The sequence below is a fragment of the Octopus sinensis genome, linkage group LG5, assembly GCF_006345805.1.
Source record: "Octopus sinensis linkage group LG5, ASM634580v1, whole genome shotgun sequence".
Classification (NCBI taxonomy): Eukaryota; Metazoa; Mollusca; class Cephalopoda; order Octopoda; family Octopodidae; genus Octopus; species Octopus sinensis.
The window spans coordinates 73,380,808-73,405,807 of NC_043001.1; the positions used below are offsets into that span (position 1 = coordinate 73,380,808).

The 25,000-nt window shown below is 37.9% G+C and overlaps 1 protein-coding gene across 1 annotated transcript in view; it reads left to right on the plus strand.

The window, feature by feature from the left end:
- The window catches only part of LOC115211640 (DDB1- and CUL4-associated factor 8), an 84,566-nt gene that overhangs the window by 13,816 nt on the left and 45,750 nt on the right, over positions 1–25,000 (plus strand). Inside the window, exon 2 of the mRNA XM_029780273.2 lies at positions 14,461–15,691. Within this exon, the coding sequence (XP_029636133.1) occupies positions 14,680–15,691 (1,012 nt within the window). The 5' untranslated portion in view covers positions 14,461–14,679. The remainder of the gene's footprint in view (positions 1–14,460; positions 15,692–25,000) is intronic.

Sequence of the window (25,000 nt, forward strand, 5' to 3'; positions counted from 1 at the left end):
AAAATTAGGTGATGTGAAAGGTGAAGATAGATTTGACTTCCATATGATTACAGCCATTTCGTAAACTTCATCATGTTGTATTAATTTTGGTATGCAAACAATCATATGTTCATGTTTGCATTAATATGTATGCTCAGCATCATACAATACAATTGTATATTCAAAAATTAATGCAAATAAAGCTAGCTCATCAGGTCACTTGCTCCTTCTTTTACCTACTCTCCATCACTCCTCAGCCATGTAACGACACACGTGCTTTTCATGGACTATTCTTTTCCTTCTCTCCAGACCTTTCCTCTTTCTGACTAAGAGCCATGCTCAAAATGTTGCACCTCATCTTTTGTCCACTTGAAACTGAGCATTCATTGCGTACATCTTTTGACTTTTGTTGTCTTTGTTTTTATTTTTTTTTTACCTATATATGTAGTCTGATCAATAAGTATCCAGACTGTTGCTATAGTAATGAAGTTAGAGTGAAACCACTTGGCAAAGATTGATCTTGAACTCTGCTGTGCCTGTGCACTAAGTTTCAGCATTCTAGCTCACTTCCACTGTTTACAGCAGTGTTTGGCAGGAAGGTATGTAGCATATGATTGATCGTTGCATCGACCATGACAGAGAAAGTTGTCATGGTGATACCTGCTCAGAGGCCTACGCAAAGTTGCAGAAAGTGTATGGGGAGGAATGTATGAGCTGCACACAGGTGTATGAGTGGTTCAGACGTTTCCAAGATGGCTGCAAAAGTGTTGATATTGATGAATGTTCTGGGAGACCCGCAATCAGCAGAATTGAGAAAAACATTATAGAGGGGAAATCACCATCAGTGAGTTGTTAAAGGATGTGCGGATTAGTTACAGTTCAGTTCAGTCCATTATCACTGAAGATTTGGATATGAGATACATGTCTGCCAAGTTTGTGCCAAAACTGATTTCAGCTGACCAAAATGACACTCGGGTTTTGGTTTCATAAGATCTCCTTGAATGTGTCAAGAATGATGAAAACTTTTTTGAAACTTTGCATAGGCCTCTGAGCAGGTATCACCAAGCTTTTGGCAAAATTTGATGCAGATTCTCTGCTCAACTTACCCTGTCATGATCAATGCAACAATTACGCACTACACACCTTCCTTCCAAGCACTGCTGTAAACAGTGGAAGTGAGTTAGAACATTAAGAATTAGTGCGCATGCACAGCAGAATTCACAGCTTCACTCTGCGATTATCTTTGGGATTATCATCTAGTAGCTTTGTTACTATGGCAACAGTCCAGATACTTACTGATCAAACCACGTGTTTTTATGTGCTACTAATAGTTTTTTATGCTGAGAACATACCAAAGTTTTATAACATGTCTGGCATCTCGGTAGAGTCATGAGGCACAGCCCACGTGGCATATGTGTGTGTGTATAGAGCCACCTGAGAGGTTAGCTGTAAAGAGATAAGGAAGGAGGTACTGAGTGACATGATTAGAACTTTAAAATTGTGCAAAAATAGGAATATTTGTGGAGATGTTGAGCATATCAAATTGGGTTGGAGGTAATGCTAAATATATCATCATCTTACTTCCACTTGTGCTCACATGGTTTTGCCAGGTGCCACAATGTCTTGCCACCCACTACTGCTTCCATCATCTGACATACACACAAACTGGCCAGCTGTTGTATGTCTTCAAATGCAGTTGTATTTGTACTTGACTGTATTATCTCATTGTTTGATATGCTAGAATTATAGGGGTAGGCATGGCTGCATGGTAAGTAGCTTGCTTCCCAACTGCATAGGTTTTGGTTCAGTCCCACTGCATGGCGCCTTGGGCAAGTGCCTTCTACTATAGCTTGGCTGACCAAAGCCTTGTGAGTGGATTTGGTAGATGGAAACTGAAAGAAGCCTGTTAGATATATATATGTGTGTGTGTTTGTCCTCCACCACTGCTTGACAACTGGTGTTGGTGTGTTTACATCCCTATAACTTAGCAGTTTCGCAAAAGGACTGATAGAATAAGTACTAAGCTTTAAAAAAATAAGTCCTGGGCTTGAATGGTTTCTAATAAAAATACCCTTCAAGGCAGTGCCCCAGCATGGCCACAGTCACATAAAAGATGAAAGATAATCATCATCATCTGCTGTTCTAAAGCATAGGGTAAAAAACTGGATGGAAGAAACTACAGCAGATTTAAACTAATATTTTATTGACGGTGGTACATAGTACCATGTTCAATAAAGCCCCAGGTGAGGTATAAGTGAGATGGATGGAATGCAATTTGGGTTTGTTGAAGATTACAGAACTGTAGAAGCTGGGCTTCTGGAGAGTTGAACTGCCTGGCAAAGAAATCATTTTTTATCCCAGTCCAGAAATGACTGAAGAATTTTGAAATATGAGATAATGAGGTTAAGTTAAAAATTTTAAATATGAATACAGCCAAAGATAAAATGAATGCTTTGTGAATGAAATTGGGAAGGCTGTCATGCATGTGTATGTGGGTGGGAGTGTATTTACATATTTATATAGAGAAAGATATGTGTAGATATATATATATATATATAGATAGATATATATATATATATGTATATGTGTAGATATAGATAGATATATGTATATTTGTAGATATAGATAGATATATGTATATTTGTAGATGTAAATATAGAGATATGTATATTTGTAGATGTAGATAGAGATATGTATAGATTGGTAGATATATATGCATATATATCATCATCATCATCATCATCGTTTAACGTCCGTTCTCCATGTTGGACGGTTCGACCGGGGATCTGGGAAGCCAGAAGGCTGCACCAGGCTCCAGTCTTATCTGGCAATGTTTCTACAGCTAGATGCCCTTCTTAACGCCAACCACTCCGTGAGTGTAGTGGGTGCTTTTTACGTGCCACCTGCACAGGTGCCAGGCGAGGCTGGCAACGGCCACGGTCGGATTGGTGTATTTTATGTGCTACCGGCACGGAAGCCAGTCAAGGCGGCGCTGGCATCGGCCACAAGTCGGATAGTGCTTTTTACGTACCACCAGACCAGGGATCCTGGCTGGTTCAATTCGATTTCGATTTTCCCCATCAGATGAGGTTCTATATCGACTTCGCTTGCCTCAACAGGTCTTTGTGTCCAAGGGAGGAAAGGCATTCATAAGTGGGCTGGGCTCACTTGTCCTGCCTGGTCTTCTCACGTACAGCATATTTCCAAAGGTCTCGGTCGCTGGTCATTTCCTCAGTGAGGCCTAAAGTTCGAAGGTCGTGCTTCACCACCTCGTCCCAGGTTTTTCTGGGTCTACCTCTTCCACGGGTTCCCTCAACTGCTAGGGATTGGCACTTTTTCACACACCTATCTTCATCCATTCTCACCACATGACCATACCAGCGCAATCGTCTCTCTTGCACACCACAACTGATGCTCCTTAGGTCCAACATTTCTCTCAGGGTACTAACACTCTGTCGAGCATGCACACTGACATTACACATCCATCGGAGCATACTGGCTTCATTTCTCGCGAGCTTACGCATGTCCTCAGCAGTCACGGCCCATGTTTCACTGCCATGTAGCATGGCTGTTCGTACACATGCATCATACAGTCTGCCTTTTACTCTGAGCGAGAGGCCTTTAGTCACCAACAGAGGTAAGAGCTCCCTAAACTTTGCCCAAGCTATTCTTACTCTAGCCATTACACTTTCAGCACACCCACCCCCACTACTGACTTGGTCACCAAGATAACGGAAGCTATCAACTATTTCTAGTTTTTCCCCCTGGAAAGTGACGGAAGTTGTTTTCTGCAGATTTTCAGCGGTTAATGCTCCCGAGCATCTGCCACATACAAAAACCATCTTCCTAGTTAGCCTTCCTATGACATTGCTGCACCTCTTATGTGTCCATAGCTTACACTTGGTGCATCTTATAGAGTTTCTACCTACACCTTTTCTACAGATCGAGCAGGGCCATCTACCTGAAGGCGTTTGTGATTTGTCTACCTTCCTACTTATTACGACTTTGGTTTTAGCTAGATTGACTCTAAGGCCCTTCGATTCTAAACCTTGCTTCCACACCTGATTCTTCTTCTCCAGTTCTGATAGTGACTCAGCAATTAGAGCAAGGTCATCAGCATAGAGGAGCTCCCAGGGGCATCCTGTCTTGAATTCCTCCGTTATTGCCTGGAGGACTATGATAAATAGGAGGGGACTGAGCCTTGGTGGACCCCTACTTCTACCCGGAATTCTTCACTGTACTCGTTGCCAACCCTCACCTTACTAGCAGCGTCCCTGTACATGGCTTGCACAGCTCTCACTAACCATTCATCTATTCCTAGTTTCCTCATTGACCACCAGATGAGGGATCGGGGGACCCTGTCGAAGGCTTTCTCTATGTCAACAAAAGCCAGGTACAGGGGCTTATCTTTGGCTAGGTATTTCTCCTGCAGCTGCCTTACCAGGAATATAGCATCAGTGGTACTTTTCCCTGGCACGAACCCAAACTGCATCTCATCTAAACTAACTCTCTCTCTAATTAGTTGGCTTATGACCCTCTCTGTAACTTTCATCACCTGATCCAACAGCTTGATACCTCTGTAATTATTTGTATCTAGGGCATCACCTTTACCCTTGTAGCAGTTGACTATTATGCTGCTACACCAGTCATTGGGTATGACTCCTTCATGTATCACCTGATTAACTATACGGGTGACTAGGCTATAGCCGACAATACCAGATATTTTGAGCATCTCTGCAGTGATACCTGATGGGCCTGGGGCTTTCCCTGTCTTCATGCTTCTAATTGCCTTAGCTACCAAGGAACTATCAACCCTGATAGCTGGTCCCTCTGTTGGGTCAACGTTCGGCAGACTCTCTTTATCCCATTCATTTTCTTTATTCAGCAACCTTTCATAGTGGCGTCTCCAAGCCTCTCTCTTTGCATCCTCGTTTAGCGCAAGTGAACCATCTTCCATGCGAACACACTTCTCTCCTACCACATCACAATTCTCTCTCACACACTGTCTTGCAACGCGAAACACCTCCAGTCTTTGGTCCTCACGGAGCAGAACATTGGCAAATTTTTTCTTATCTGCTTCCCCTCTGGCTAGATAGACCTGTCTCCTAGCTTCCCTTTTAGCAGTCTGATACAATTCCCTGCTACCACCATTCTTCCAGTGCTTCCAAGTCTGTCTCTTTTCTCTAATAGCCCTGTCTACAACACTGTTCCACCACCACATTACCTTGGGACGATAGGGGACTTTGCTCCAGCCACAGATCTGGTCAGTGGCTCTCAGCAGGTTGTCCCTTAGAAACATCCAGTTGCCCTCTACCCCATGTGATACTCTATCCCCTTCTACTTCGTCAAAGGCTTCAAGTAGCATGTCTCTAAATCTCTGTCCATTCGCAGGATCTTTAAGCTTCCAGATCCTTCTTCTCCATGTTGGTCGTCTTCTGGTTGTCCTCCTAGTCCTGATCCTAAAGTCACTAACTACCAGTCTATGTTGTGGGGTACATTCTTCGCCTGGGAAGGTTTTGGCATTTATAAGTAGCCATCTCTCCCTTTGCCTGGCAAGGATGTAGTCAATTTGGCTGGTATGTTGGCCCGATCGGTAGGTGACTAGGTGGCTGGTAGGTTTCCTGAAGTTAGTGTTGCAAATCATAAGATTATTTGCATCGCAGAACTCCAGCAGCCTGGTTCCCTCCTCGTTGCGGGAACCAAAGCCATAGCCTCCATGTACGCCATGGAAGCCCCCCAGCACGTCGTCCAACGTGACCATTGAAGTCACCAGCCACAAAGAGAAGGTCTCTATTGTTCGTCAACGAGGTAGTCTGCAGTAGAGTGTCATAGAATCGGTCTTTCTGTCCATCAGTTAGCCCCGACTGAGGAGCATAGGCTGATATAATGGTTGCTAAATTATGATGAAGCGCTAATCTAATCTTAAGTATTCTGTCGCATACTCTGATTACCTCAATTACTTTATCTACCCATTTCTCAGCGATAAGTATACCCACGCCACCAACCCCATCAGTGTTCCCTGCCCAGAAAATCTTGTACCTGTGTTCCTTGCCTGTGAGGAACCTAGCAGAACCTCCTCTCCACCTTACTTCTTGCATGCAACATATATCCACACATCTCCGTTCAAGCATCTCAACTATCTCGCCAGACCTACCTTTCAGTGTGCCAACGTTGAGGGTGCCAACCCTGAGGGTGTGGGAGGTATGGGCCCTAGAGACCCTGCGTCGGTGGACAGTAGCTTCATGTACCTGAAAAGAAAGCTCGCATTTGGCAGAATTCATGAGCAAGTAATACAGTAGCCTTCAATTCAACCTGCATAACACTACCCATTCATATTCTGCACTGTATGATCATTACCTTACATAGGTCGAAACTAGGTGCAGTCTTCAAGGGAAGCAACCCAGGGATGGAGAGGAATAGGAACTTCCGGCATGTGTGGAGGGGGTGGGTGGGCGGGTCAACCCCAAACTAGCAAGGTGATTCTGTTAATCGTGAGAGCAAGAAAGTAGGTTTGAAAAATATCTTAGAAAGTCAAATTTTAGGGGAAACGATAGGTGGCTATGAAACGGGAGCAAATAGGGAGACAAGACTAAACGAAAAACATTACATGAATAATATGTTGAAAACTGAAAGAAAATATGAAGAGAGGGTACTGAAAGGATAATATGAGAGAAAAATTGAAGAATAATGAAAGAATAGTGATTATACATGCAAAGGGTAGGAGAAAGCGAGGTTGAAAGAAATCTTAGCTTTAGCCGTTCATGAGCTGTGCGTTCGTAGTGGAGTTGAAAGCGAGTGGGGTTACCGATTTGCGATTGCTAGTTTATATATGGCGATGGTGGTTATTGAAGACGGGGGCATATAGAAACATAGGGAGAGGGACAGGGTTAGTTAGGGAGGAGGGGGGGAAGAAGTGGTCAAGGAACACATGGGCGGAAGCTGTGCGATGGGTTTTGACTAGCATAGTGGAACGAGACGAGTGTCGATAATATTTATTATTTGATAATTAAGATAGGCTTGGAGAGAAAAAGGTAAAATCTGAGTTCGTCAGGAAGTCTTAACTGGACCCCAAACTAGCAAGATGATTCTGTTAATCGTGAGAGCAAGAAAGTAGGTTTGCAAAATATCTGAGAAAGTCAAATTTTAGGGGCTATGAAACGGGAGCAAAATATATATATATATATATATATATATAACGGAGATGTACTTGCTTAGCAAGTGACCTGATCTGAGATCATGTGCTGGAACGAAAACAATTGCAGCGTGGAAGGTGTTTATAAGCCATTTAAGAAACACACAAAAAACGTTAGATTCACTTCAGCATTTAAATTTAATTTGTCAAAATATTTTTGTCACTTTGAGACTGAGACCTGTTCACTGTCAAAATTCCATGCTGCAGCACGGAATTTTGTCAGTGAACAGGTCTCGGTCTCAAAGCGACAAGTATTTTGACAAATTAAATTTAAATGCTGAAGTGAATCTAACGTTTTTTGTGTGTTTCTTAAATGGCTTATAAACACCTTCCATGCTGCGATTGTGTGTGCGTGTGTATATATATATATATAATCATTGTTTAATGTCCGTTTTCCACGCTGGTATGGGTTGGACGATTTGACTGAGGTCTGGAGATCCAGCGGCTGCACCATGCTCCAATCTGATCTGGCAATGTTTCTACAGCTGGATTCCCTTCCTAATGCCAACCACTCTGAGAGTGTAGTGGATGCTTTTTACATGCCACCAGCACAGGAGCCGTTCAAGTGGGCCTGGTATCGATCACGTTTGGATGGTGCTTTTTACATGCCACCAGCACAGGGGTCAGTCAGGGGGTATTGGCATTGGCCATGTACGGATGGTACTTTCTGTGTGCCACCGGCACGACCCAGTCAGAAGGTACTGGCATTGGCCATGTTTGATTTGTGCTTTTTACGTGCCACCGGCATGGGAGCCAGTCAGGTGGACGTGGCATCAACCACGTTCGGATGGTGCTTTTTACGTGCCACCAGCACAGAAGCCAGTCAGGGGGAACTGGCCACAGCTACAATATTAGTTTTATTTGACTCAACAGGTCTTCTCACACATATATCACCTGACGCATAGGGTATTCTTAACAGGGCCAGACATGCGTGGCTGTGATCTCACTTTAGTTGCCGGGTCTTCTCAATCACAGTATATCTCCAAAGGTCTCAGTCTCCTGTCATTTGCTGTACCTAAGAAACTATAATATCATGTATGGATTAACACTAATAACTTTTAAAACCTATACTCTACTTCTTAGTTTGTAATTAGTATAAAAAATTAGCATGTCCTATAACATCAATATTCCTTTAGCTAATACCAGGTATCGGTATTTATTGATACAAGCTAAATAAGTTAATAAACATTTTTTAGTTTATAATACTTAAATTATTATACATTTTCTATAAATCTTCTCTATTGATGTTAATAAGGTATATATACTTTATCATGGTTTTAGTGATTAAGCTATTTTATTCCTTTTCTACGGTGTTCTACCCTACCTGATCATTTTATTATTTTATAATAGCCTTTATAAAATAAATCTAATTTTTGTACCCTTATAAATTCATACTTAGCTTATATAAAACAATACCTGTATCTTCACAGCTTAAAATAAACTGATTAGATTATAATTTAATTTATATATAGTTAACAGCCTTGTGAGTGGATTTGGTAGGTGGAAACTGAAAGAGTCCTCCCCCAACAACCACAGCTTGACAACTGGTGTTCTTGTGTTTACATCTCCATGACTTAGCAGTTTGGTAAAAGACACCAATAGAATAAGTACTAGGCTTAAAAAACAAAAAAAGTCCTGGGGTCAACTTGTTCAACTAAAGCCTTCAAGGCATTGCCCTAGCATGGCTGCAGTCAAATGACTGAATCAAGTAAAAGATATGTTCTTCTCTTTATGTGGTTATTCAGCCTTCTAGAAGTAACAACAAAATCTCCTTCAAATTACACCCCATCATTGTAAAAATGGCGCAGCATATTAGACAATGTAGTTCTAGATCCCTTCAAAGAGATGGTCATAGTTAGAATATCTTTGGTTGTTGGTCAGTTTGATCAGGGCTGACCTGGTGTTAAATATCAACAATAATCTCTCTTAACCCTTTAGTGTTCAGATAACTCTGTCAAATGTAAATCTTTTATATTCACATTGTTTTGAATTAATCATGCATTCTCTTATAGTTTTGAGGGTTCAGTTATTTGATTGGTTATTTTTAGAATGTCAGTGTAGGTTAGGTGTGAGAGGCTAGATATGACCAGTTTGAATAGAAAATATGTAGAATATTTAGGCCGGATATGGCTGGTTTAAATGTTAAAGGGTTAAATTGTCATGATTTTCTTCTTGCCTTTTAAAGTTATCATCAACATTTTGATATCTTTTTTTCTATGTTTACATGGATTAGATGAGATTATGTTGAGGCAGAATGTTTTACAGCCCAAGGGCCTTTCATGTTGCCGATCCTAACGCATGCATACAATAAGCTTCTTCAGTTTCTAGGTATCAATGTCACTCTCAAGGTATTGGTTGACTGATGGCTCTAGTGTAGGATACCAGCCAACAATGTCTACTCAGTAGGACCGAATTCTGAAGCATATCCAGGAAATCTTGTTTCACCACGGTGCACAAAATAGAACTATTATCCATTAGATTTAATTTCGTTTATTATCATTATATAATTACTTCTGTTTCTTTCCTATTATGTTATTTCAATAATACTTTGAACTTAACAATCATTTTATTTATTAATTTGCTATGATAAAGCTTTCATACAATGTTTTTATAATTAATTCAAGCAAAATTTTTGCTTTTGCAATGGCTTTAACAATTTAATTCAGATATTGTTTTGTAATAAATCTCTTTATACATTGAATACTAATGCAAATATAATTTACTCATTGTTTTTAAAGGCAAAATATATACAGAAGCAAATATTCATTAATAGTCAGTTGATATATTAACTGTTTTTAGAAAACTATTTTACTAATGCAATCAGTTAGTCAATTGTAGCAGGGATTGTGTGTGTGGGTGGGTGGTGGTGCAGTTGATCTTCTAACTGAACCAAGGAAGCTGTTTCCATTGACTTCTTTTAAATTGCTGATATTATAGGTGTGGCTGTGTGGTTAGATGTTTACTTTGCAACCACAAAGTTTTTGGTTTTGTCCTGCTGCATAGCACCTTGGGCAAGTACCTTCAACAATAGTCCCAGGTTTATCAAAACCTTGTCAGTGGATCTGGCAGATGGAAACTGTAAGACGCATGTCATATATATATATATATATATATATATATATACACATACATACACACACACACACAGGTGCGTGTGTGTGTGTTGCATGTGTGTACTGCTCCTACTGTCTCTTTGCCTTGATATCACATTATAATAGTAAAACAGTTTTTCCATCGTGTAAGTAGTGATCTTTGTTTCCAATCTTCCAAAACATGTCTTATTTGAAAACAGGTGAGAGTTGGTAACAGGAAGGGTATTCAGCAGTAGAAAATCTGCTTAAAATTTCGTCAGACCCATGGGAAAGTGGATGTTTAAAAATTTTAATGATGACGATATTTCTTGGTCACAACTCCTGAGAGTAGCATTACTGTTTTCACCGATGCAACAAAACTTTCATTCAGAATACACCAACAAATACCATAAGGCATCCTATTCAGGGCTGTAACAATTCCATTAGTTCACATCTGAGCCATCAGTGCAGGTTATTTGGAAAAGAGCAGAAATCTTTTTTTTTTTTTTTGTCACCATAATTCTATTCAAATACAGACTTTGTTTCAGATAGTTTTGAAAATGATGAAGAATGTACTAAAGTAACTTTGTTGCTGTAAAACTGGTGTTTAGAACATAAATTAGCATGAAATTATAATGGAAGGTTTTAATTAAGATCATTTTAAAACAATGGGGTTTGTATCATCAAACCAGGCTAAATAGCAGCCTACCATCTCCTTCAAAGCACTGGATGTTAAAACACCTGAAAGTCATTCATATGCATTGTTGGGACATACCAGCAAATGGTTTTTACACTATTTTACATATTGTCATGAATTGGCGATTCAGTTTGCACCCAGTTCAGTTCAGGTATATGATGTTAATAAGCCACAAAAGTGGCAAAACATTGGTGTCCATCACTCTTGCATGTGATTTGGAGTGAGTTGTCTTACTAGTCAATGAGTTTCAGGTGTTTTAACATTTGGAGCTTTGAGAGTCGTCACCACCATGCTAAAGCACAGTCTACTGGCAAACAATGCCATGTGCATACACTGAGTATGTTGCTTCCCAGCCACATGATGCTGGGTTCAGTCCCACTGTGTGGCACCTTGAGCAAGTGTTTTCTACTATAGCCTTGGGCCAACCAAAGTCTTGTGAGTGGACTTGGTGAACGGAAACTGAAAGAGCCCATCGTATATATGTATCTATGTGAGTGTGTCTTTGTGTTTATCCCCACCATCACCACTTGACAACTGACATTAGTATCTTTATGTTCCCATAACTTAGCGGTTCAGCAAAAGAGATTGATAGAATAAGTACCAGGCTTAAGAAATAAGTCCTGGGGTTAATTTATTTGACTAAAACCCCTCCAACAGTGCTCCAGCATGACTGCAATCAAATAACTGAAACAAATAAAAGAATAAAAGGATGTCATCATCATCATCATCATCATTGTTTAATGTCCATGTTTCATGCTGGCATGGATTGGATGGTTTGATTGGATCCAATGGGTTCAGTAAATGTATTGTGTTGCAGTGTCTGCTTTGACATCATTTCTGTGACATTTTGTAAAAGTTAATCAAGGTATATAAACAAGATACCTTGTTTGGAGGAGGCTATTTTGCTGCTCCATAGAATTAGAAGTTGGAAAATTGTGTTCTATCATAGTGTCTGTTGGAGACAGAGAGGGATACATTGGCAGTAACATAAAAATATTCTCTTCAATCTGCAGAAGAAAGAAATTGCTAGTATTAGATTGTCAATGTAGTAATTGAAGGTTAAGGTTTAGAAGCTGACACAAATCATTCTAGAATATTCAAACACTGTCTTTATGCCAACTAGTTCAGAATATGAGAAGTTTTGTCAAGTGGCCAAGAGGAGTTTGTTTCTAACGTTTTGTGATATGAAAGAGCTTAATAATATAATCCAGAAGACTAAACTGAATAATTAGATAAAAGCTTAGTATATATATATATATATATATATATATATATATTATATATATTTATATTGATAGAAATGGTAAGACAACAAAAGAATGAAAGAGACCTTGATATTGTGTAAATATAATATGTAAACATAATATTTGTAATTTATTTGTAAACATAATATGTGACAATTATTCGGTAGCCGTGATAAGACTCCAAGTTTCAGAGAGTTTATATATATATATATATAAATATAAATGTATGCATACACACACACAATGTGCACTTTTATATATATATATATATAAAAGGACATCCGGCTGTAGAAACACTGCCAGATCAGACTGGTTGAACCGTCCAACCCATGCTAGCATGGAAAATGGACGTTAAACGATGATGATGATGATGATATATATAAATGTATGCACACAAACATACATATACAAACACATCTGCATATACACACGCACACACACATGAGGGCAGCTGCATAATGAACTGTTGATCTCTAATATGTAGAAAGAACCTGTGGAAGAAGAGCCAACAGGACAATGGATGGAGTAGTGAGAAATGAGCTTCCGATGTTGAGCTTCACAGAGGAGACGGCAAAGGACTAAGACAACTGGCAATATGCTGTGCTTGAGAAGACCCACCCAGCAAAGTAAAATCCATGTACCTCTCCCATAACCCACCCATGCTCACCATCACTGTTTTCCTCCTCTCCTCCATTCTCCCTCAATGTCCACCTGCCTCCTGCACACAATATGCCCCTGTTAAATCCCTTCCTCATCACTTCTAGCTCTCACTGTCCTTTTGAAATCCTGTGAACTCATCTAACTAGCCATCCTCTCCAATGCCCAGTTCCCTTCACTATAGCTTGGGTGTCTGACTCCTACTCCCTCTCTGTCACATCTTCACCATCTTTCCCCTCTCTCCATCTGACGAAGCCATATCTCTCTTTTAACGCAAGACACCTTTCTCTTTCTATTCCTCAGTACTACTCCCCTTAGTCAGGTGGGGTTTTGTCCTGCAAGTTACTTGGTGACTTCACTGCTGCTGGTGCCACTTAAAAAGCACACAGTACACTCTGTAAAGTGGTTGGCATTAGGAAGGATATCCATCAGTAGAAGCCATGCCAAAACAGACAGCAGAGCTTAGTATAGTACTCTGACTTGCCAGTTCCTGCCAAACCATTCTACTTATCCCAAAATGGAAAATGGTCATGAAATGATATGTGATATCTTGGTATCATGTAATGGTTGTAAATGATGGTCGCCATCATACAAATTGGTAACAGCAATGTTCATTTCCAATCTTCCATGAAAGACATGTCTAGCAATGGAGAAATATAACCTTGCTTAGAAACAGTTGAGGGTTGGCAACAGGAAGGGCATCCAACCATAGAAAATCTGCCTCAATGAATTCCATCTAAAAATGGACTTTAAAACAATGTTCTCTCTCTTTCTCTCACACACACATTAAGACAATAACATTTTGGCCAACAGCCAAGGAAGAAAGTTATATTTCTTTTGCATTGTCCTGTCATCATCTTCTGTTCTTTCTCCTCTTTCTCCTCTTTCTGGGTTTTTGTTTTCTTTCTTTTTAATGATAGCAGTATGTATGGATTTAATTATCCAAAGACTGGGTGTTGTGAATTATCTGAAGAAATAGAAGCTGCCAGTTAGTCAGTGTAATGTAAATATAGACTTTAAAAAACATGAAAGAATTAGGGTTGAACTTAGAAAAAATAACTGAGGATTGTATAAACATGAATTAGGTTCCAGTTAGTGACCTCATCACATAAATAATTATTGCAGTTGGATTTCAAATGATGACATTATCTGACAAAGATTTTTTTTCCTTTTTCATTTTTCAAATTCCAACTTTAGTATGGTCAAGCCATCCATGTATATGTATATGCTTGATCATCATAAATACTAGGACTACTCAAACTAAATCTGATGATTAGACATGTAAAGAAAAAAGGAAGAAAGAAATTCTGTATTTTTTCCATAAACTTAGCAAATTTAAAGTTTAAATATTGGCTCTTTTTAAATGTGTGATTAATTTACTTTTTTAATAGTAGAACTTAAAGTAGATAATGCTATAAATAATAGCATTTAAATATTGGGTTGAAAAATTCTGTTGGATAGAAAAAAGCAGAAAACTGTTTTCCATCCTAAGGCTTTTTCAATCCAATATTTAAATATTATTATCTAAAGCTTTTCCTATTTCAAGTTCTGTTATTAAAAATCATTTATTTGTTTCTCTCAACATTTCTCATTTTTTATTTATTTATTTTTTTTTAATAGGTTGACATTTTCTCCTGATGTCATTATGAATACCAGATGTTACGAAGGCCTGCAGCTAAGGAAAGGCTTTTGGAAAAACTGAATCTACCCTCTGATCTATAATTGTGACAGCTTTTTAAATCTACTTCAACCAGCACACAAATGTATCTGAATTTTTGTTCTGTTTGGTTTATCTCTGGATAATCTGATAATACACGAGAAACTAGACTCCAGTTAGCCATGGCTGAATCTAGTTTAATAATTAGCTCCAGTGACTGTGATGTAGACAATAAAAAAAGCAATAATCACTTTAGCAATGATGATAAATTTCATGACTCCAGTCAGACTACTCCAGATAACCATGTTGCAGAGAAAACACAAGATTATACATCAAAAGACAATGCCAGTTCTTCTAAAATTCCAACTCATTTGGCAATTATGGAGGAAAATAATTCTCATGAACCAGATTTATCTTTACCTTCATTGAAAAAAGATGACAGTGGCGTTGACTTTGAAAAATCTCCGGCAAGCACAAGTGCACAAGAAGGACCAATTCTATCAGATTGTAGTGAAAGTGTCAGTGAATCACTCACAGACAGTGCTGCTTGCTCCTATACAAATTCAGTCGGTGATATAAAATGTGATGGCAAGTCAAAAACCTCTGTGTCGGATGAAGAAGATTTACCGTCTTTGGATGTACAGGATTCTGAACTGAATGATAAAGAAGACTCATGTAAATTACCATGTAATGCTGAAAAAATGGATTTAGATTCTGTAAATACCGAAGACATCAATTCTGAAAGTGTAGAGAAAGAAAAGCTAAAACCCAAGCTACATTCATCTGTTAATAGTGATGATGGTGGCAAAGCTGAGATGGATTATGAACATCTCGATGACAATGTTGAGGATGATGATGATAAAAATGAAGAGACGGGCAGTAAAAAACTTTCTTCTTCTTCATCTTCTTCGTCATCTTCATCTGAGGAAGATGAGGAAGAGGATATTGATGATGAAGAGGATGAAGATGAGGATGAAAGTGACATGGACTATGATTCTGATAAAATACCCAAACATAGTTGGAAAGCAATATATGATCTCCGCTCACGGGAGTTTGGACATTCAACAAAAACTCCTCCAAGTATTTTTAGAGAAAAGGTTAATTCTAGTTTACAAATGGTGCAACGCTTAACCCTGCAATACAAAATGGAATACCATAATGGCTGTGTGAATGCTCTTAATTTTAACCGAATTGGTGAGTATATTGATTTATTGGCATTGTCTATTGTTTTTTTTTCTTTCCTATCTTGATACAAATTAAACAGAACACATATACAGACCTTGTGCTAAGGTCTGTAGATGTTATATATATTGCATCACATATATAATAAATGTTTAAACACACCTGTAATAAAATCTAAACACACCTATTTTTACTGAGATGATTGTTTTAGTTGCTGAAGATTGAAAACAATGGTAATTTGTTTCTAGATCTCTGACTTATTAATTTGGGTTTTCTTTGCAAAACTCAATGGGTCTTATTTGAACTTTGTTGACAGCAGCCAGTTGTAATTTTGAAGAGGAAGACTAGTCTTTGGAATGCAGTTTTTGCTATGCTAAAGACATTTCACTTTATTTCATTATCATCATTTAATGTCCGTTTTTTCATGCTTGCCCAGATCAATCGGAATTTGTTGAGGTAGATTTTCTACAGTTGAATACCCTTCTTGTCACCAACCCTCACCTTTTTCCATGGCCAGACATGTTCTTCACAAAAGACTGAAAATAAACAACACTGCTCGTATGACAGTGATGCTCATTTACAGCCATCACATGATGTCAAGACAACTGTATGCACACATATTTATATATGATAGGATTCTTCCAGTTTCTGTGCACCAAATCTATGTACTTTGGTTGGCCAAGGTGCTGTATAGTGGGACTGAACCTGAAACCATATGATTGGGAAGCAAGCTTCACAACTACACCTGTGTCCATTTATGTCATTAATTAAATATTAGGAAAACATGAGTATCACAATGTCTTGTGGCTATACAAAAAAAAGAAAACAATACCATTCTTACAGATTACCATAGAATGAAACAAGTTGGCAGTCTTAGTCTATGATATCAGATATTCAGTTGTGATAATTTCATTTCACTGACATCTTTAACTCCCTTAAATGAAAAAAATTTTTTCACCATTTACATCTGTTTGTATAGATGGGTTGGGTTATTTGTTAGAGCTGTTGTTTTAACTGGTAAAAATGTCCTTCCCAATTACTAACCACTTAGCCGAGAAGTAGAAGTAGAGCTTGTTGTTCAATCTGGTAAACTGGAGCAAGCAGTCATATATCTGGTTTGAAGTCACAACGCAATGATACACACTGGTAAACTATGAACTTTGTGGTCTGTTGTTCAGCTCCATTATCCCACTGCCCTTCTGTCTTTGTAAGCAACAATTATTGTTGTGGTGATTATTATTATTATTCATATATACCAGATAATGCATAGTTCGAAACAATGTGCATATGTAAGCATTGTATTTGACAGAATAATCTGAATGCTAAAGGGTTAATAGGATAAAAGAACTATTCAAACTAAACCCTGACTTAATAAACTTCTCAATGACAATTTCCTCGGCAGCTTTGTTTGGTAGTAACTCATATTAATACAATCATAATCATTTTAACATCCTCTTTTCCATGCCTGCATGGGTTTGGACAGAGTTTATTGAGGTAGATTTTCCACAACTAGATGCCCTTCTTATCACCAACCCACATCTGTTTCCAAGCAAGGTAATATTTCTCTATGTCCAGACACAGTCTCACAGAATACTGGAAAGGAATGACAGTGACACTCATTTACAACTATCCCTCTGTGTCTAGATAAGGAAACACACACAATGGGCTTCTTTCAGTTTCTATCTACAAAGTCCAGTCAAGGCTTTGATCGGTCTGGGGCTATAGTAAAAAATACTTGCTCATGATGCCACACTGCGGGACTGAACCCATAACCATGTGGTTAGAAGCAAGCTTCTTAAATCCACAGCCACATGTGCTTCTATATGATTTCAAAATCCTTCCTAAATCCATAAATCTTCTTGATGTTATTAGTAAAGTAAAATAAGGTGAAGCATGACCTTTGAACCTTGGTCCTCAGGGAAGTGATGATGAGTGATTGAGACCATTTGAAATATGCTGAGCTTGCGAAGACTTGGCAAGCCAAATGAGACTGTAACCGTGACCTATGCTAGTGCAGCACAACTGGCCCATTTAAAAGTACCCTTCAATACTGGGCAATAAATTGTGCTTGCAAAGACCTGTTGAGCCAAGTGAAGTCATTGTCATGGGCAATGCCAGTACCGCCTGACTGGCACGTAAAAAAGCACCATTTGAGCATGGTCAATGCCAGTGACGCCTGACTGGTCCCATGCTGGTGGCATGTAAAATGCACTGTTTAAGCATGCTTGTTAGCAGTTCCATCTGACTGGCTCCCGTGCCAGTGACACAAAAAAGGCACCATTCAAGTGTGGTCATTGCCTGTGTCGCCTGACTGGCTCCTGTGCTGATGGCATGTAAAAAGCACCATTTGAATGCGGGTCATTGTCAGTGCTGGTGGCACATAAAAAGCACCATACAAGCGTGGTCATTGCCAGTGCTGCCTGACTGGCACGTAAAAAGCACCCACTACACACTCGGAGTGGTTGGAAGGGCATCCAGCTGTAGAAACTTTGCCAGATCAGATTGGAGCCTGGTACAGCCTTCTGGCTTGCTAATCCTCAGTCAAAACGTCCAACCCATGCCAGCATGGAAAGTGGACATTAAACAACGGCGATGATGATGACACAACAGATTAGACTGTTGGAAAAGAAAAATTTCTAACATCAGGTTACAACAAGTAACCTTAGATGCCAAGATCCATTATTATTATTACCCTGCATGCATAAGCGAAAGCAGGGTATTGTAATCACTTGTCTTTGTCTGTGTGCTTGCAAAATTACTGGAAAATGGCTAAACGGATTTTCACCAAATTTGGTAGAAATACTCATTGGGTGAGTGGCTCAACATGATGAAAATTTGCTTTGATTATCTTCAAACTTACATAAATACACACATAGATATGTGACTGTGCTTGTGTGTATGCGTAAAATGATGGATTTGAGGGTTTCATTTGTTTACAAGTCGATTTCTTAATTTCACAAGAGTATAAATACCTATAATGGTGATGCTTAAGAAAAAAATTTTACTTACAAATTTCCCAATAAACAAGTGGTCATATTATTTATATCCTACAACAAACTACAGTACATTTGATTCACCTGCCATCATTGAAAGACATTGAAAACACTCAAATTCTATGCAATATTTTCTATATGTATTTCATTTTGTTCACTATTTTTTTTTTCATAATCATTATTATTTGAATAATCATTTAGTCACATGCAAATTTTACTCATATGCAAATTGTATGTTGAACTTTCCAAAACAACAACAGGTATTTTAGTAATCTCACATTCCATAAAACAAAATTGAAATTTCTTTGCCAACTTGTATTTTAACTTTTTCACGAAAACCAGTTGAAATATAAGTAGTTTCTCCAACGCACCTGGTTCTTCAGTGGAAATGAAAAATAAAAACTCTTTTCAATTCTTTGACCATATTTCCTTTAACTTCAATCATATTTTTGGATTTAAAAAAAAAGATTTTAAAAAATTTATCTGCGTGAAAGGTATGCATTGTCCCTCTAATGCCTTTTTTTTTCATTATTAATATTATTATTATTTAAGGCGGCAAGCTGGCAGAATTGTTAGTATGGTGATCGAAATGCATAGCGGTATTTCGCTCATCGCTATGTTCAGCATTCAAATTCCACCAAAGTCAACTTTGCCTTTCATCCTTTCAGGGTTGATAAATTATGTACCAGTTGAGGACTGGGGTTGATCTAATTGACTAACTCCCCCCACAGATTTCAGGCCTTGTGCCTATTGTAGAAAGGATTATTATTACCTCCACCTTAGCGAAGGTGGAGGTATTGTTTTCAGTCATATTTGTTTGTTTGTCTGTGGACAAGATATCTCAAGAACTGCTTGATGGATTTGGATGAAACTTTCAGGGATGTTTGACCTCGTGACTGGCACAAACTGATTAGATTTTGGGATCGATCTGGTACCGGACATGAATTCTTGATTATTTTTCCTGTTTTTTTACTTAATTTTTGAGAGCAGACAGATTCATTTTCCGTATTCTCGTTTGTGCGAGCAGTTGACTTAATTTCAGATATTCTCATTTTAAAAATCATCTCTGGTTAATCGTTGAGAGGACATTAGTGTTGCTTTTGCAGAGGTTTGCGATCACTTAGTGCTCTTGTTATTATTATTTTGCAAAAAGGCATGGATTGGCAGAATCATTGGAATGTCAAGCAGAATGACTTGCAGTATTTGTTATAGCTTATTACACCCTGAAGTCAACTTTGCCTTTCATCCTTCCAAGGTGAATGTAATCAACTTCACTCTCCCCTCAAACTTGCTGGCCTTGTGCCAAAATTAGAACTATTATTATTGTTGTTGTTATTGTTAGGGTGGCAAGCTTGCAGAATTGTTAGCACTCTAGGTGAAATGCTTAGCAATATTTTGTCCATCTTTTTTATGCTCGAGTTCAAATTCTACCATAGTCAACTTTGCCTTTCATCCTTTCAGGGTTGATAAAATAAGTACCAGTTGAACACTGGATGGGGGGGGGTCGATGAAATTGACTTATCCCCTCCCCCAAATTTCAGGCCTTGTGCTTATAGGAGAAAGGATTATTATTATTATTTCCTTTTAATTTGCAAAAAGGCATAGATTGGCTAAATCATTAAATGTCAGACATAATGACTTGCTGTATTTGTTCTTGCTCTTCGCATACTGAAATCAACTTTGCCTTTCATCCTTTCAGGGTCAATGTAGTCAGGTTTCTCCTCCCATCAAAATTGTTGGCTTTGTGCCAAAAATTAGAAAAAAAAAAAATATTATTGCTATTAATATTACTGGCAGAAACACTGCCCTCCAGGCAGTTTTTGGCTTTGTCATGTTTGCTTATAGGAAACTGCTGTGCTATGCATTTCTGTATATATATAAATATATATATATATATATAATATATATATATATATATATATATATATATTATATATATATATATATATTTTCACCTGTGAATGCAATGAAATAACTTACTTTTGAGTGTTGTTTACTCACATTCATCAATCATCTTACTTCTCTTGGAATGTGCCAAAAAAAATTTTTATTTCTTCACAATTGTATACTATTTTTTCAAAAAACGAAAACTGTAATTCCACTTTTTGAAACATTCTAAAAAGCATATTTTACTGTAAATGAAAATCTCCTTGTAGACACTATTGTCGATAAATATACTCACTCCATTTCTGTCAACCAATATTTTTACGTTGGCCTTCTGATGAACTCTAGATAATGTAACATACAGTTGACTACAACTGAATGACTGTTGTAGAGAGTGAGAAAAGGAGAGAGAAAGAGGGAAAAAAAGTGTTGCAAGGAAAGATAGTGAAAGCATGTGCTGGAGAAAGACAAAAAGTTTTAACACTTTAGCATTTAAACCAGCTGTATCTGGCCCAAATATTGTACTTGTTTTATGTCCAAACTGGCTAAATCTGGACTCACCCCTTCCCTACAATGTTATTCTAAAAATATAAAATCACGTCATCGTAATCTTGAAACTTTAGATAATGCTTGATTAAGTGAAGACAGTGTGAATGAATAAGCATTGCATTAACAGGATAATCTGAATGCTAAAAGGTTAAATGAAATTACAAGGCAAGGGTTATGAATGAAGTTTGTGAAGGAGAGAGAAGAAACAGACTGAAGGGAGGGAAATATTGAAAAAAAAGCGAACATATATATATTACCTAACTAAATACAACGTTGATCTCGGCTCAGACAACAACCCTAGACTTTCATTATTCAAAGAATTATGGTTAACACATTTGTCTATAACAAAATATAACCTCTAATTTTGATATGATAGATATACTGTTAAAATTTTCATAAACATTCTCAAAATAGCTAAAACAAATTGTATGTAATCACTTATTTTTAATGAAGCCATTTCAATAGAGCAGAGGAGGAGGAGAGAGAGACATGTTTCAGTGAATAAAAATTATTTTATGAAAATGATTGAATAGAGCTGGAGAGAGGCAGACAGACAGATGGATTTATGCTACAGTGAAGAAAATTTAGATGTATGATTCAATCTTACAATAAAAGAAAAAATTCAAATCTTTTTTTGATTAAAAACTAAATTAAAATTGGAATTTATAAGAATTTTCTGGACTTTGTAGACTTTAATAATCACTTTCTTTGAGTAAAAGTTACATAAATCAAACTAATTAATAAGTGATTTAGAAATAAAATGTAAGACTAAAACAGGAAATGATACATAGTTTATACACTACTATTGAAATTAGAGTCTCTTGATTGTGACATGAACTTGAAAACCATTTGGCCTATGTGCATACATTTGCTAATTAGAATGTGCTAATTAGAATGCAAATGACCTTATACTTTGTTTACTTACTTCAACTATTATGAGTATAATGTAGTTCATTTTCACATGTATTTAATTGTACGTATTAAAAGTTCATCTTTAATCTTTTACTTGTTTCAGTCATTAGACTGTGCCCATTCCTTGAATTCTTAGTCAAATGAATCAACCCAAGGACTTATTTTTTTTAAGCCTGGCACTTATTCTGTCAGTCTCTTTTGCTGAACTGCTAACTTACAGGGATGCAAATATTCCAACACTGGTTGTCAAGCGATGGTGGCGGAACACAGAAAGACAGATACACACAATGGGCTTCTTTCAGTTTCGATCCACCAAATCTACTCACAAGGCTTTAGTTGACTCGAGGCTGTAGTAGAAGACGCTTGCCCAAGGTACCACTGAATAGGACTGACCTCGGAACCATATGGTTGGGAAACAAGCTTCTTACCACACAACCATCTCTAGTATTTGTAAACATGGGCACAGGCATGGCTGCTTGGTAAGAAGCTTGCTTCCCAACCATATGGTTCTAGATTCAGTCCCACTGCATGGCACCCTAGGCAAGTATCTCTGGCTGACCAAGGCCTTGTTAGTGGATTTTGTAGATGGAAACTGAAGGAACCTGTTGTGTGTGTGTGTGTGTGTGTGTGCTCGTCCCTCAACAACTGGTGATGGTGCATTTACATCCTGGTAACTTAGTGGTTCAGCAAAAGAAATCAGTAGAATAAGTACCAGGCTTTACAGAAAAATACTGGGGTCAAATCATTTGACTAAAAATTCTTCAAGGTGGTGCCCCATCATGGCTGCAATCTAATGACTGAAACAAGTAAAAGGAAAAAGAACTATCAAAATCTTCCATAAATCTGGGTCACCATTGAAGGTTTTATCTTCAATGAAATTTTGTTGTAATAGCTCAAGGTCATTCCTGATTAAGCAATACTGTGACCAATGGCATTGGAGCTGTAGCTCTCTCTTTTTTTTTTTATGACATAGTTTAATTAAGATTACATTATCCAATGTGCCCTTCTTTTGCTGTTTTTTTTTTTAACTGTAGGGTGTGATTTGAGAGAGATTTAGCTGTTGGTATGTTGGGTAATTAAACTTTAGAGGCCATCCAGGTTTGGCACATGGAATGAGTGGGGAAATAGTTGAGTCAAATCTGTGTAACAGGATTTTAACATTCTCTTGTAGGACATATTCACTATATATCATCATTACGTTCACTTTTCCATGCTTGCATGAATCAGATGGAATTTATTGAGGCAGATTTTCAATGGTTGAATGTCCTTCCTGTCTCCAAGTCTCACCACTTTCCATGCAAGGTAATATTTCTTCACGACTGGACACATGTACCCTAGAGATTGGTAACAAAGGACACTGCTTACATAATGATGACTATCACTTCTAATTATCATGTAATAACAAAACAAGAACACACACATGCCATTTAATAAATAATGTTTATTCTGAGCCTGAATAATTGCAGGATTGTATACAGTACACTGTACAAGCAGCTACTGTACTATCTGAGCATGAAACTTATTGTAGCTTACATGTAAGTCCTGTTTTTTTAAACAATACTTAACTCTTGCTGGATAGATTTCTTTTGTTGACCCTACCAACAACTTCTTGTCCACTCACCCTGTCCAATTCTCTGTACTACTTATATTCACACCCCTGTACCTTAATGGTATATCCCTATACATCACTGCCATCCTCTCTCTTAACTGGGGTAGCCATGTATCACCTCTACAACAAGACACCTGTATTATACTTTAATCTCACTTCAACTGACACAAAACCACTTCCTTCAGTGCTACTTTTCCTCTCAGTTGAGTAGTCTTTGTCTTGCAAATTACTTGATAACCTTACTGGTGCCATGTAAAAAGCACCCAGTACCTTATGTTAAGTGGTTGGTATTAGGAAGGGCACTCAGTTGTAGAAGCCATGCCAAAGCAGACAGTAGAACTTGGCACAGTTGACTGGTTTGCCAGCTCCTGTCAAACCATCCAACCCATGTCAATATGGAAAGCAGATGTTAAATGGTAATAATGGTATATGAGAGGTTTCTTTTTGGTTTCCATTTACCAAAATCTAGTCACAAGGCTTTGGTTGATATGGGGGCTATAATAGAAGACACTTGCCCAATGTGATGATACACAGCGAAATGCTGACAACTTGCATCAGCTGGGGAAGAATGAGTTGGATGTGATTCGCTAAATTATAGAGCAAATTTAGAAGTGGATGAAAAAGTATGTTATTGTTCAGGATTAACAGTTTTGATGGTATGGTGCATAGAGATGACTATGAACTGGGTAGTGTTAGATGTAAGAAAAAGTGCTGTGAGTTAATGGTGGAAATATTTGGGAAGTAATAGAGCAGACTTGACAGGTTTGTGAAGATGATACTTGGGGATAATGTATAGAGATGATACCTTCATGTGGAGATGATAAATGTATACTGAGCAGACCTTTATGTAGAAAATAATAACCATAGCTTCATGTGAAGATGTTGCCTGTATGGAAACCATGCCATCATATAGGGATGATACATGTATAGAAACCATAGCTTCATGTAGAGATGATGCCTGTCTGAAGACGATATCATCTTGTGGAGATGATACATGGTGATAATTATAAAGAGTGTACCTTCATGCAGAAAATAATACATGTAGAGAAACCATAGCTTTATGTGAAGATGATACTTGTATGGAAACCATACGATCATGTTGAGATGATACATCATGAAACTGTTGTTGATATAGTTGTAATATTTCTCAATAGCATAATCTATTACCTGCTTTAACTACCTAACACCTTGGGTACCTTCGGCTGAGTCCACTTTGTTGCAAGTATTTTGGTTGGGTCATTATTTGAGTATAGTATCCCTAGCCCCCTCTTCCTTTTCACCAGTCTTAAAGATCCTGGAAAAGTTCAAGAGTATTGCATCAACATAAAGAGGCTTTATATTTGTCTATAGTGATCTTATCATCATCATCATAAT